The sequence below is a fragment of the Scardinius erythrophthalmus genome, assembly GCF_964197995.2.
Source record: "Scardinius erythrophthalmus genome assembly, chromosome: 2".
In the NCBI taxonomy this organism is placed as follows: Eukaryota; Metazoa; Chordata; class Actinopteri; order Cypriniformes; family Leuciscidae; genus Scardinius; species Scardinius erythrophthalmus.
In genome coordinates this window covers 66,526,647-66,542,023 of record NC_138222.1, presented here as the reverse complement: position 1 = coordinate 66,542,023, position 15,377 = coordinate 66,526,647, and the positions used below count along the sequence as shown (strand labels likewise).

The window sequence follows — 15,377 nt, the reverse complement described above, 5'->3', positions numbered from 1 at the left end:
GATGTCTAACTTATAAGACTAGTCTTAGAGGTTTATGCAACCGGCCTAGGTCTTGTTAGTCCGAAATAGCTGCCAAGATGGCGGCCGAGTGGCACGACTTGCCTAAAAGGACTTTGTTCTCCCTTAGTCAGACTTATTTCCTGCTGTCTTCCCGTTTAAAAATTTTCCCGTAATAATCCCGTATTTGAATACTCTTTGCTTAGTTCATTGTGTACCGAATGATTATTTTGGATAAGCCTAAGCAGCATACCGTTAGACCTAGCTTTACTGGGTAACAACACAAACGTTGATTGGATCTCACTCCGGCCAACGTTTGTGATCAGCTAGCGAAATTAAATCTATTTTTATACTTTAATGTGCAACAATTGGCGTTGGAAACAATCGGTAATATTTTTGTGAATTATTCATACAGACAAATAAAAAAAAATGAGCCAGACAGCTGCTGGGTAACTGTCAAATCAAAAACTAAACGAGATAGACGGACTTGGCCCACTGCCTAGGACCCCCCTTGACCCCTCCACAGAACAGGAATTCTCTCACCTCTGAAGTCCCACACACACCTTGCAGCTGTACTAACATCATAAAAGAAACTCAAAATACAGACAAATGAATGTATGGCATTAATTTGTTAAATCATTGAAAACAAAATATAGAGAAAATATACTTTTTTTTTCATAACAATGTATGACAGATATGAAGTCAAACTTTAATCACACACACACACACACACACATATATATATATATATATATATATATATATATATATATACTGTATATATATATATATATATATATATATATATATATATATATATATATATATTAGGGGTGTAACGGTTCACAAAATTCACGGTTCGGTTCGATACGATACACTTGTATCATGGTTCGGTACGGTTCGGTTCGATACGTTTTCCATACAGCAAAAATTAAATAAATGCCAGAGAAATTTCCTTGAATTATTATTTTTTTTAATTATTATTTTATTTAATGAAACTAACATCATAAAGTATGATATTTTTATTTATTTTCTTTGTTAATAATGTACTAATGGAGCTATACTTGACTATTATTATGAGCATATAAAACAAAACAGCTCCTTGGACAAAATGAAATGTAATATTGTATAAACAAAGGTTTATTTTAGTTCAGAATCAGATTAACATTTGAGGGCAGCAATTGTATTCATAATGTCAAAATAAAACCGACGTAATGTTACTTGAAAGCATTATAGCCTGACAAACTTCCATACCTTGCAGTTAGTGTTACTACAGTAAATCCACGGTGAATGTTGCTGATCTGTGGACATCGGCCAGTTCATTCATCCATGGCACGATGTTTCTTCCCATGGTTTCCACATCAGCGCTGTTTGATCCGTTAATAACAGAGATATGTGAATGTTTCTCACTAGATTTCGCAGCGATGTTATTACTTAAGTGGCGAATTCAAAAAGCATTTGAAATTCAAACGCTTTCTTTACTGGTCTGGATCTCTTAGCGCTGTGTGGTGTTTGATCAGGCTCGCGCACAGGGCTCGCGAGTCCCGCTTCACAGTTGACGTTGTGGTCTCGGCAGCCTCTATGATCGCGCTTGCCACCCGCGACGCACCTTCATTTGAAATAAAGAAATTTTGGTCGGCAGAAAAAATGGTCCAACGAACCGTTCGGTACGCAGTGCGTACCGAAAACCGAACCGAAAGCCTCGTACCGAACGGTTCGATACGAATACGCGTATCGTTACACCCCTAATATATATATATATATATATATATATATATATATATATATATATATATATATATATATATATATATATATATAATTAACGGAAGTTTCTCCAGTGTTTGTAGATTGGACCCATACATACATTCAGTAGTGTCCATTTAACTCTGAGGATTTTACAGTGTAGAATGTTGAGTTGTTAATAAAAATTAAGTTGAAAGAATGTTTACATTTTTCAACATTTTTCAATTGAAATTGTATATTTGTGTTTTATAAATGTCACAACACAAAAATACTGTTTGTAAATAATTTTATTTGAGCTGGAGTTGTTGAACACACATTACAGGTTGCAAGATACTTTATACTGAAGTTTATTTTTCTCTTTAAGAATTAACCATATTTCATTTCATTGAGACACATATAGATGCTCACAATCATATTTTAAACAAGTAATTAGTAAATATATGACTAGTGCAAAACACAGGAGAAGAGAGAAGCCACACCACCAGAATAACAAGATCCCATGAAATCAAATGACATGGCTTTGCTTTTATTTTATTTTATTTTAAACAGCCAATATACTTTGAGCCACATCCTCGATTCATGATCTTCTACTTTATATTTAACAGCAAGTATGTTTGACTGAACAGTCACAAATAAAAACTCATGTTGATGTCATGGGGTCTTTAAAACATATAGTGCACATTAGTACTTTAAATACCCAAAGAACATTACATTGATAGTAATAAGACTCATATGATACTTTTAAATTACAGAAATTAATTTCATTGTACTGATATAAGCACATTATCTAATGATTAAAACAATTAAAAAAATAAACATTCACCAGTTTTGTAAGAACACAAACATATCCTTCACTCCTCAGATCTGCTGCAGATGAAGTTGAGTTTGTCGTGTTCAGGACGGCTGAACCAGCGCTGATCTCCTCCAGACTGAACTGCTCCAGATCTCACTCCAGACACACAGTTCTCCTCTCCTGGAGCCCACTTATGAAAGCACACGGTCTCTCCGCTCACCCAGTACCAGATGCCCAAAATATGGGAGTGACGTAAACCCAACCACACCGCCTCAGTAGACGCACGTTTAACCACATTCATCACCTCCTCCTGCATCTCCTCTGAATGAACCGAGACCAGATCCGTATAATTCTGTCTGCAGTATCTCAGAGCTTCAGGCCACGTCAGAGTCTCTTTGATCAGAATCAGTTTATCTGGACACAAAACAAACCACAAGCAAAAACTAGAGAGAGACTGATCAAAAACAACATGCAGAACAAACACTGTGGAGGAATCTGTCATGTCAGACATGTAGCGTGAACTTTAAGAGATCTGGAGGTGATGGATGGATTGTGTGTGTTTGTGAGGATCTGCTCACCTTCATGACACACAAAAGGAAATTGGTGGTAGCAAGAGATGTCAATCCACTGTGTGTTCTGAATGACCGCTGTACAGTCTTCATTCCCTCCATTATTATTAGGTTCACCAGAGGCCCAGTATCTGAAAGAGGAGTTACTCTGATCTGACCACTGCCATGAGTCTCTGAACAGACCGATCCAGATCTGTGATCCAGATAACTGAAGATCACTAATAAAATCCTTAACCTGTTGACTCTCATTCTGGTTCCTCACACTGACCAGATCAATGTGATTCTGTCTGCAGTAACTCTGAGCGTCTGTCCAGTTCTTCATATTCTTCAAGACGAGTCCTGTGTTCGCTTTAAAAAAATAAATAAATAAAAAATCAGTTTGTTCCTTTTTTTTTTACTGGACTTTTTTCAGAAAATGTTTTTTTCTACACAGAAATTGACTCAACATTGAAAGTGTGACATTTATCCACAGTATGTTCTATATTCACTAACAAATTACATGAATTACATACAATAACGATGTTATGCTGGGTACACAACAAAAGATAATCGGGCTGATTTTGGGCCGATTTCCCCCCTTCCGACAATCCTAGCTGTGTCCCGATTATCTTGATGGTTCTACAGATTATCTTATCAGATTTTCCCTTGGTGTGAGGTGTGTTAAGAGTGTCCGAATGTAATGGCCTTCCCCTTTAATTTGTTTTGCTTTGCGTCACCACTAGATGACGAAATACATTTATTGCATATAAGGGAAAGGAAACAGAGTAAGAGTATTGTCACGTTTGTTCTCGAGCTAACCAGCTTGAGAAAATGGTTCAAGCTTTAAGCTTTAGTATCCCTTTGGCAAGCAGAGCGAGGTATGTTTAGTTTGTTTTCCCTGTATTTCTTTGGTACCATTTGTTGATTTCTTTGGTACCATTTGTTGATTTCTTTGAACACAGTTTATTTTGTGTATGTTGTTTGAGTTTATTTTGCTTTGATATTTATGTATTGTTCCTTTGTTTTCTTTGTAGTTTTACAGTGCCACCGTGCTGTGATGTGATTGTTATGGTGCTATGAAGTCAATGTGTAAACACAGTGTTATGATGCATGAAGAACATTCGCAACAAAGAAACGAGACAATGAACTCTTCAGCAATGAAGTTTATTGCATCAAAATTAAATAAATCGAAGGCACCCGTCAATAACTCTCTGCCTCTTTTTCTACGAAGCTGAAGGGCCGCTACACTAAACCTCGCTGCTACACATGAGGTTTACATCGTGTTGCTGTTGTTTCATCGCGTGAGTGGGACACTGGACTTTGCATCTAAAGCGCTGATTGAATCGCGCCACGTCAGCACGAGACGGATACCTCATCAGGATTGTAAAATCACACAGTCAGTTTGGAGCGCGGCTCATTCATGAACGTTTGGATGGTGATCGCATATCAACGTTACTGTTACAGATGAAAAGGTAAACTTTCAGTAAAAGAACGTTACATGAAGTAAGACTGCAAATACAACTTCCTGGACTGTGTGAGTTGAAACCTTTACAATTAAAGACACTTTAGATGTTTTTAAATATTTTGAATTTAAAAAAAAATTGAAGTTTCAAGAGATGAAGTTGAATGAATTGTGAAATATTGATTTATGATGTTGAAGTTATTGATTTGAGTATTCCTTTACAAGGTATCGACTGCTGCAGGTTAATGCTGGGTTTATATTAATGGTATACGTTACAAATATGTGTAAAATGTTGAATGTCAAAGAATTTATGATTGTGTTGCAAACAATTTGACTTATTACCATTGCTGATTATTTGAGTGTCTAAATTATAGATGTCTGATATGAGCACTGCATTGTTCTTAAGTTTGTAGACAGGCAAAATGGAAGACACAGTTGAGCAGATGGCAGCGCCAGCAAGTCAAAAGTTAGTTCCTGATAAGGATTTAAATATTTCTAAAGAAATGCAACAGGTTAGATCAAGATCAAGGTCTCATAAAAGAAATCGTACAGAGAAAGGCCTAGAGATGCATAAACAAGAGACCAGGAAGCAAGAGAAAGCTTTTAACAAAGCTTATGACTCCTGGAAGCTAAGGAAACTAGGTCTAAATTGAAAGCTTTATGTACATATGAAGAGCTTGAATATATTTTAAAGGACATTCAAACTAGTCATGATGTAGTCACCCAGCATTATGCTCCCTTATTGCGCAATCAAACAACAACTGTAGAGATTGTTAAAAGAGTAGATGTTTGTGCCACACTAACTGCAGAAATTTCTGATTTGGTGAGCAAACGAATAGAAACCGTTGAGCAGTTCCAACAAAAAAAAGTTGTAAAAGAGAGAGTGAGGCAGATATTAAATAAAGATGAGTATGCATCTGTCTTTGGTTACACCAACACGGATACCATCGTCTCAGAATCATCACAAGCTTCAGAAAACCTAACAACATCGGAGACCTCTTCCAAAGCCTCCAGTAAATGAGCCGACGCAGAAGCAGAACTCGCAGCCAAAGTAGAGCAAGCGAAGGCTATGCAAGAAATTCACAATCAGCAGGCCAGATTACTTGAGATGGAGAATGACTGGAAGCTGAACGAAGCAAGAATGATAGCAGAGATTAAACAGAAAGAATCAGAGATGCGTCTAAGACTAGAAGAAGAAAGGACTAGGCTGCAGATGCTACAAGCAGATAAAGAAGTCAAGGTAGCAGCAGCTCGAGTGAAGGCCTACAACAATCGTGAGAGTAATCTTGAAGAGGAGGAGGGGAGAGGTAATGCAACGTGGTCTGGAGGGAGAGCGGCTGAAAACCAACCCCAGCTGAATAATCAGGTAGAGTCATTCCATCCTCAACAAGTATTTCAAGAGGTAAAGACAACTCAAGAGACTGAGAACTTAGCTCAAGTGTTAGCGAACTCTCTAAGCATAAGTCGATTACCTGTCCCAGAGCCAATGACTTTCACTGGTGATCCTTTGAAGTTTATTGATTGGAAAAATGTCCTTTACAGCACTTATTGATCGTAAATTGATTTCTGCAAGCGAGAAGATGTTCTACTTGAAAATCTATCTTGCTGGAGAAGCTCGAAAAGCTGTGGAAGGTTTCTTCTATAGAAATTCTGACGATGCATACCAGGGCACCTGGAAGGTCCTTGAAGAGCGAAATGGAAACCTGTTCATTGTTCAGAGAGCCTTTCGAGAAAAACTCATGAGATGGCCTAAGGTGGGAGTAAATGACCCACTTTCCTTGCGAGAGTTCACTGACTTCCTACAAGGCTGTGTTGAAGCTATTCCACATGTTAAAGGTTTGGCTATTTTGAATGACTGTGAGGAAAACTATAAACTACTCAAGAAATTACCAGAGTGGATTGTACGTAAATGGAGCAAAATTGTGGTTGAAGAGTTAGACATGACTGGTGCTTATCCAAGCTTTAAACGATTTGCAGCGTTCTTGCAGAAGGAGTCCAAAATAGCTTGCAATCCATTCACTTCTCCACTTCTACTGAGTTCTAAGGTTTCAGATGAGAGATTTCCCAAAAGAGCCAGAGCTTTCAACACAAATGCTCAAGTTAAAGATTCAACAAGAACAGAATTCAAGATGATATCACCATGTTCTGTCTGTAAGAGTGAAACGCATAGCATCGCTAAATGTCCTATTTTTGCAGAAAAGCCCATGGATGACAAAAGGTCTTTTATTCGTGAGAATCACATCTGTTTTGAGTGTCTGAGAAAGGGCCATATTTCCAAAGATTGCAAAAGACGGCATATTTGTGGCATATGTAGCTTTTGTCATCCAACTTGCCTGCATGAAGATAGAATCAGAGGGCCTATGAATGTGTCAAGATCGGAGTTCAAGTCAAGTCAAGTCAACTTTATTTATATAGCGCTTTTCACAATACAGATTGTATCAAAGCAGCTTCACAGGATTAAATAAAATAGTACATCAGTGTTTGTTTCTAGTTTAAAACATCCATGTTTGATAATGCTGATCAATAGTATTGTTGATTGATTAATTAAATTAAGTATCCCCAACTGAGCAAGCCAAAGGCAACAGTGGCAAGGAACCGAAAAACTCCATCAGGTGACCTAATGGAGGAAAAAAAAAAAAAAAAAAAAAAACCTTGGGAGAACCCAGGCTCAGTCGGGGGCCAGTTCTCCTCTGGCGTTTATGAGGTAAAGACCGGATTTTACTGTAAGATTAAAAATATTATATAAATGCCTGGCTGAAGAGATGCGTCTTTAATCTAGTTTTAAACTGGGAGAGCGAGTCTGAGCAACGAACAGTATCCGGAAGACTATTCCAGAGTTTTGGTGCTAAATGTGAAAATGCTCTCCCTCCTTTAGTTGATCTAGATATCCTAGGTATGACCAAAAGCCTCGAATTTAGTGATCTTAAAGAGCGTGATGGATTATAGGGCGATAGAAGATCCGTTAAATAGACTGGAGCTAAGCCGTTTAGGGCTTTATAAGTCAGTAGCAATACCTTGTAATTAATACGGAACTTTATAGGTAACCAATGCAGTGATGATAAAATTGGTGTTATATGGTCAAATTTTCTTGATCTAGTAAGAACTCTAGCGGCGGCATTTTGGACTAACTGTAGCTTGTTTATTGAGGATGCAGGACAACCAGCCAATAAAGCATTACAGTAATCTAATCTCGAGGTCATGAACGCATGAACTAACTTTTCTGCATCAGAAACAGAGAGCATATTACGTAGCTTAGCAATGTTTCTGAGGTGGAAAAAGGCTGTTTTTGTAACATATGAAATATGATTTTCAAAAGACAGGTTACAATCTAATATAACACCCAGGTCTTTTACAGTAGAGGATAAAGTAACGGGACATCCTACTATGTTAAAGTTGTATTGTAAGAGGTTTTGTGGGCGGTTTTTTGAACCAAAAAGTAGTACCTCTGTCTTGTCTGGATTTAATAAAAGAAAATTGCGCGTCATCCAATCTTTTATATCTTTAACACACTCTGTCAATTTGGATAATTTAGCGTTTTCATCCGGCCGTGATGAAATATATATTTGAGTGTCATCAACATAACAATGGAAACTAATTCCATGTTTCCTTATAATATTTCCAAGTGGCAGCATATATCACTCCTACAGAAGCGCACACAAGTCAAGTTTTTGAAGTTCAAAAGGTTATGTCTCATACAGTAACACAGCGTGCTTCTGCTACCTCTAGCATTGTTCCTGTTTTTATTTCAACAGTGGATGAGCCACAAAATGAGATTCTTACTTACGCTTTACTTGACACACAGAGTGATTCGACTTTTGTCTTGAAAGATTTTCTTGATGAGCTCCAAGTAAGCAGTCAAGCAGTGAAGCTGAGACTTAGTACTATGACGACCACAGATACAGTCACCGCAAGTAACAAGGTTAGTGGCCTGCAAGTTCGAGGACTCCAAGGTGGGAAATGTATTAAAGTACAGCAAGCCTATACTTGTGACTTTATTCCTGTGGATAAAGCTTATATTCCAACTAGAAAGACTGCGTTGCAATGGCCTCACCTCAAGCACATTGCCAATGAGTTGCCACCACTTCAGAGCTGTGATATAGGATTGTTAATTGGATATGATTGTCCTTTAGCATTAGCTCCTTTAGAGGTCATAATCGGCACTGAAAATGAGCCTTCTGCACAGAAAACAGAGCTGGGTTGGAGTATTATTGGCCTTTGCAATCCCCACCTGGATAGACAAGGGAGCCAAAGTTTCATTCATCGAGTGTCAGTGAAAGAATTGTCAGTTCCATCAGCTAATGATGTCTTAAAGGTATTAGAGTCGGACTTTAATGAGAAAGGTTATGAGGATAAATATGTTTCCCAGGAAGATGTCCGTTTTATACGTCTGCTTTGTGACAACATCAAACATAAAGAAGATGGACATTTTCAACTGCCCCTTCCTTTCAAGAGCATTAGTCCTCCCTCACTACCTAATAACAAGAAGCTTGCTATTGTACATTTGCAACATTTAAAGAAGAAGCTGGAGTTGAATCAAAAGTATTGTGAGGATTACAAAGCCTTCATGGAAGAAATGTTCAGCAGGGGAGATGCAGAAATAGCTCCTATTACATCTGATGAAGGAACAGTGTGGTATATACTTCATCATGGCGTTTACCACCCTCACAAGCCAGATAAGTTGAGGGTGGTATTTGATTGCTCTGCAAAATTTTGTGGAATTTCTCTTAATGACACCCTTCTCACTGGTCCAGACTTGATCAATTCTTTGGTGGGAGTACTTTGCCGGTTCAGGAAAGAAACTGTTGCGGTGACATGTGATATCGAAGAGATGTTCCATCAATTTCATGTTCCTCCAGATAACAGAAACTACTTGAGATTCTTATGGTGGGAAAATGGAGATTTGGAAAGAGAACCTCAAGAATATCGAATGACTGTACACCTTTTCGGTGCCGCTTCATCTCCTGGGTGCGCCAACTTTGGCCTTAAATACCTGGCAGAGCAGTACAAGTCTGAGTATCCCGCAGCCTCGTCATTCGTGAAGAAGAAATTTATGTTGATGATGGCTTGATTTCTGTTCCATTGATCAATGAAGCAAAGGAGTTGATTGTCAAAGCTCAATCCCTGTGTAAGCATGGATGATTACACCTTCACAAGTTTAATTCAAATGAGAATAAAGTTCTTCATTGTGTGAATTCATCAGAGTGGGCAATAACAACTAAACCTCTTAACCTGACTCCTGAAATGACAGGATACGTTCTGGGCATTCAATGGTCCACAAAAGATGACACATTTAGCTTTGACATCAAATCGAAAGACCAGCCTGTAACACGTCGACCCTTGTTCGACCCTATTGGGTTTGTTGCTCCATTCCTCTTGAAAGGAAAGTGCATTTTACAGGAGTTGTGCCGTAAAAATATTGGATGGGACGATCCTCTTCCTGATGACTTATTCCTACGGTGGGAGGTGTGGAAAAGTAGTTTTCAGGACCTGAAAGATTTCAGCAATCAAAGATGCTATCATCTGCCATCCTTTAGTAACTCTGTCTGGACAGAACTGCAACTTTTCTCTGATGCAACTAACCTGGGGTATGGCGCATGTTCCTATCTAAGGTTCAAGAATGACAAAGATGAAGTACACTGTAGTCCTGCAATGGCCAAAGCTCGAGTTGCACCCGCAAAGATCAAAAGCATTCCGAGATTGGAATTGTCTGATGCCAAGGAACCAGTGGTAGTTAGGTAGAGTAGTTGAAGTCATTCAAGGGAACGATGGCTTAGTCCAACGAGTTAAAGTTCAAACAGGAGAACAAAAACTAAAGACTAAGTTAGGGCATCACTCCAAACCTTCAATCATTGAGCGACCAATTAAAAAATTAGTGGTTCTACTTGAAAGCGAATGATTCATTGATAGTGACTCGTGCATTAGACAATTGGGTTAAACACAAGGTTTAAAATTATTTTTATTTAATTTTTTTGGGTATTTTGTTGTGTGTTATGTTAAAAAGGGTCATTGAAGGTTTAAATCATGTATGATATTTGTATGGGTTTGTTTTGTTTGTGTTTATCATAACATGATTGGTGGGAGTGTAATGGCCTTCCCCTTTAATTTGTTTTGCTTTGCGTCACCACTAGATGGCAAAATACATTTATTGCATATAAGGGAAAGGAAACAGAGTAAGAGTATTGTCACGTTTGTTCTCGAGCTAACCAGCTTGAGAAAATGGTTCAAGCTTTAAAGGGATAGTTCACTTTGAAATTAATTTTTAATATGTTTTAGCTTACCTCAAGGGCATCCAAGATGTAGGTGTCTTTGTTTCCGCAGTAGTTTCAATTTAGATATTTTTAGGTCAAACCGTTCTTGTCTGTCAGTCATATAATGCAGGTCTGTGGTCACTGTCTCAAACCCCAAGCACAGAGTCCAAATTAAAACAATTCCCCATCGTCCAAATGAAACAATTCCCCATCATAAGTACACATTTATATCGTTGTTATCGCTTGAAAACAGCACATGTCCAAATGGTCTGACGGCGCGGGCGGGTATAGATGTATAGATGTCGCCTTGGCTACGGTTTCGTTCCAATGAACTGCAGTAGCCAAGGCGACATCTAAGTATACATCTATACCCGCCCGCGCCGTCAGATCATTTGGACGTGTGCTGTTTTCAAGATATAACAACGATATAAATACTGTTCGTTTTCTCACACAAACCGCTCGTTTCGTGTCTTAGGCCATCAATGTGTACTTATGATGGGGAATTGTTTCATTTGGACGATGGGGAATTGTTTTAATTTGGACTCTGTGCTTGTGTTTTGAGACAGTGACCACAGACCTGCATTATATGACTGACAGACAAGAACGGTTTGACCTAAAAATGTCAAAATTGAAACTACTGCGGAAACAAAGACACCTACATCTTGGATGCCCTTGAGGTAAGCTAAAACATATCAAAAATTAATTTCAAAGTGAACTATCCCTTTAAGCTTTAGTATCCCTTTGGCAAGCAGAGCGAGGTATGTTTAGTTTGTTTTCCCTGTATTTCTTTGGTACCATTTGTTGATTTCTTTGAACACGGTTTATTTTGTGTATGTTGTTTGAGTTTATTTTGCTTTGATATTTATGTATTGTTCCTTTTGTTTTCTTTGTAGTTTTACAGTGCCACCGTGCTGTGATGTGATTGTTATGGTGCTATGAAGTCAATGTGTAAACACAGTGTTATGATGCATGAAGAACATTCGCAACAAAGAAACGAGACAATGAACACTTCAGCAATGAAGTTTATTGCATCAAAATTAAATAAATCGAAGGCACCCGTCAATAACTATCTGCCTCTTTTTCTACGAAGCTGAAGGGCCGCTACACCGAACCTGATCGGAAGAACGTCGGAGCCACTCCGATCGCGAAACATAAATATTTAACATGTTTAATATTTACGATCAGAAATCCTGATGTGTGGGGGAACCCCGAAGAGAAACGCACACACTCTGGAGATTATCACGTGAAACAAAACAATATCCAATCAGAAAGCGAGATGATGGAAGACACGCCTTTCTCACACACACACACACACACACACACACACACACACACACACACACACACACACTTGCAGGAAGCTGAGTGTTAAGATTTAATATTCATAAGTGTAAATTTGGAGGAAACAAGCCTTTTTTTTTCATTTTAAGAGCAGAAATTTTACAATACCTAAACACAATATTGGGTTTGAAAAATAAGAAAGCTGCAAAGTGCGTTTCAATCTGTAAACATTTAAAACATTTTGTTTAACTTTTAAGTTTGTCACTGTTTATGTATATGTCTTTTATGTTTGTTTATCGGCTTTACTCTTTGTACCCCCTTAATTGTAATTGTAATTCTTAAAATCAAAAAAAAAAAAAGAATAAAAAAAGAGGGATTAAAAAACTTTTTCTAAAGAGACAATAAAGACAATAAAGAAGGAATATATTTCTGTATAAAAGGTTATATATAGGCTAATGGTTGGTACAATGTTTTTTTTTTTGCATGTGAATTTTATGTGAAAATCATTCCCCACACACGCGCACACACGCACACACACACACACACAGGGTGAGGCCAGAAATGGAAGGGACTTTATATAACAGGATAGGTAAAGCATAAAGTATGAAAACTGCACTCCAAATTGCCAAGAAAAAAATATATAATTATGGGTATATGAATCTGTTACATTGTTCCTCAGTCACTCCTGAAATTGTTATGATTGACAGTGATAACCGTAGCAATGGGCGGGACAAAACCTTTGTCAAAATAAACCTGTGCATTTAGTGCTGTAGTGTAAATGCAGATTAATAGACTTGCAGTAACATAGACCAGAAGAAGAAAATAAGTTTGTTTTTTGGGTAATTTTAGCTGCTTTAAAGGAGTCATAACCTGCAATTTTCACTTTTCCACGAGAATCAATGTATGTTATGATAGCCTAACGATTATACACTGGCCGGGAAGCCGATATTTAAAAGTGAAGCGTTTGTTTACCTCAGGGTAAATAAACCAGCGCGTGCACGCGCACTCAAATACGAGATTTTGATTTCAGCTCCGTCTTGACGTCATGACGGGGCAGGATATACCATATATGGACACCGCAGACCTATGCCGCGGGAAGCCCGCCCCTCTCCCCCTCATATTCAGTTCAGTCGAGAAAGATGGAGAAACGAGTGCACACCTGAGTTGCTCTGTGGTTGACTACCACAATCAACAATTTTCTGTTTGGAAAAAGGTGCAATTCCAACCATCAGAGACTTGCCTGAAATTGAAACGGTAAGAACGTGTAACGTTAACAAACAGCAGCAAACTGCTAATTGTATGCTATCAGGAGTATTAGCTTCGAGGTAAACATGGGGAATGGCTGCTAACGTTACTTTACAAACAACAAATGACTGAGATCATCATGAATTCGGCTATTGTATATTGATTGCCTAACGCTTATACACTGGCCGGGAAGCCGGTCGCTGCCAGGTCGGGTTCATTCATAACTTGCGCCATGATGTCATTTTGGAATGATATGCTAAAGCGTTACCTGCGGTGTCAACCCCCCTCCTTCCTGCCACCTATCAACGCGCCCCTCATTTGCATTATTAAAATGACCGTCCACGACAGCCAAAATATCGCATCAGATCTCGCGAGACAATAATGCCTTCAGAAATAAGGGTCTGAGGAGCTCTGTGTTTTTTTTTTTTTTTCACTTTTCTTTTTTAGAAGGGCCTGAAAGACTATAATACAGCAGTAGGTATCCAAGGTAATACTAGGTTATGACTCCTTTAAAGATTTTTGTAATATTTTTATTTTTATACATTTGCTAAAATGTCCTTTAGCAATGTTTAAAAATCAGTTTAATTGTAGAGTTTAGCATTTTAGCACTTCTGGTTCCATTGTCCCAAAGTCAGTGGGTTTTTTGAATGGGATTTTGGTTAAATGGCTGAAATAATGTATGTGGTGAACACAAGCTCAAGACACTTTCACGTTTTATTCTACGACATAAAATACATCAATATTACGCCACTCATGATTTTTTTAAGATGTTACATGTCTAACAAGTGGCTAAATACAGAGGTTGTATTAATACTACAGAGGCTGTCGGAGATTAAACAGAATAGTTTATTTGAAGATTAAACTCTTATAAACTATATTCCAACTCAGTGTTCTGGGAAAATGATTTTAGATAACTGAAAGAGTTGTCAGAAGCTTTAGTGATGATAGTCTTGAATTTGTGGGACCATTGTGTAGTTCATTTACAGCCAAACTTTAGCTTTTTACTTCTGGCGACTGCATTTATGCTTCAAAATTCAAAAAAGTTGTGTTCATCTGTGATCTTGATGGACAAAACGTGCAAGGATCATAAACTTTTGTTAATTAAAGAGCTTGTTTTTTAAAGAGCAAACGATTCCTCTGCTGCCATCTACTGGTTATGGTGCTAATTTCATTATGTCACTTTCCTTTTAAAGGTCTTTGTTTTCCACTAGGGGACAGAAATCCTCCACTAAACTAAAGCATGGCATATTTTCCATATCTCCATTAATGAAAAAGAGAAATGTAGGCTAGATTTTCTTTAAACTAAATTCAGTCTACAACTATAGATGTAAAATATAATAAAGTGTTTAAGACCTTCTATAAAATAAAATAATAATAATATTGGGGTCTAAACATCCCTAGTGTGCACCATAGACAACACAGCCCGATTGCGCAGACCTCCATGATTGAAGATAAAACAGTTCAGCATTTTATCATGAAAAGGCTGCTTAATTTAGTGCCATTTCTCAGATATCTGAAAAGGAGGCATCGTGGTGATGTGAGTAATAATACTTCTCTGTTTTTCTCTGTTTCAATTAATTTACCTTGATTATCATTTCTGTAACAATAGGGGTTAGTGGTAGATTTGTAATCTGGCTTAAAAACAATTTGACCAAGGATACTTGACAAAGAGAATATCTGCAAACAGTTTATCAGTTTACATAACGTATGTGTATTGTTCTTTTTAAGCATTTTTATATAAACATTTGCAAATTTGTCTACAAAACCTCTGGATTTATATATTTTTCTACACTTAAAGGGACTGTATGTAGCTTTTTAGGTATTTTATTATCTAAAATCAATATTTTTATTAATAAATATGCCCTCAATGGTGTACAAATACCTATGCCAATGATCAGAATAATCCTCGTAAACGAAGAATTTATTATCTTTATACACATAGGACGGGTAGGTCCACGGAGGCTTCCATGTAGTTCCACCATCTTGAAAAACTATAATAGCAGAGAGGGACAAAAAGTACTAGGCCAACGCGTTTCCACAACGCGTTTCTTTCAGAG

General features: G+C 37.7%; 1 protein-coding gene across 1 annotated transcript; it reads right to left on the bottom strand.

Moving 5' to 3' along the window:
- Window positions 1-2,594: 2,594 nt before the first annotated feature.
- On the bottom strand, window positions 2,595-3,427 carry LOC308685897 (macrophage mannose receptor 1-like; the record flags this gene model as incomplete). Its single annotated transcript, XM_081358016.1, has 2 exons — window positions 2,595-2,950; window positions 3,115-3,427. 2 exons carry the CDS (start codon window positions 3,425-3,427, stop codon window positions 2,595-2,597), a joined length of 669 nt encoding a protein of 222 aa, XP_081214142.1.
- Window positions 3,428-15,377: the final 11,950 nt, after the last annotated feature.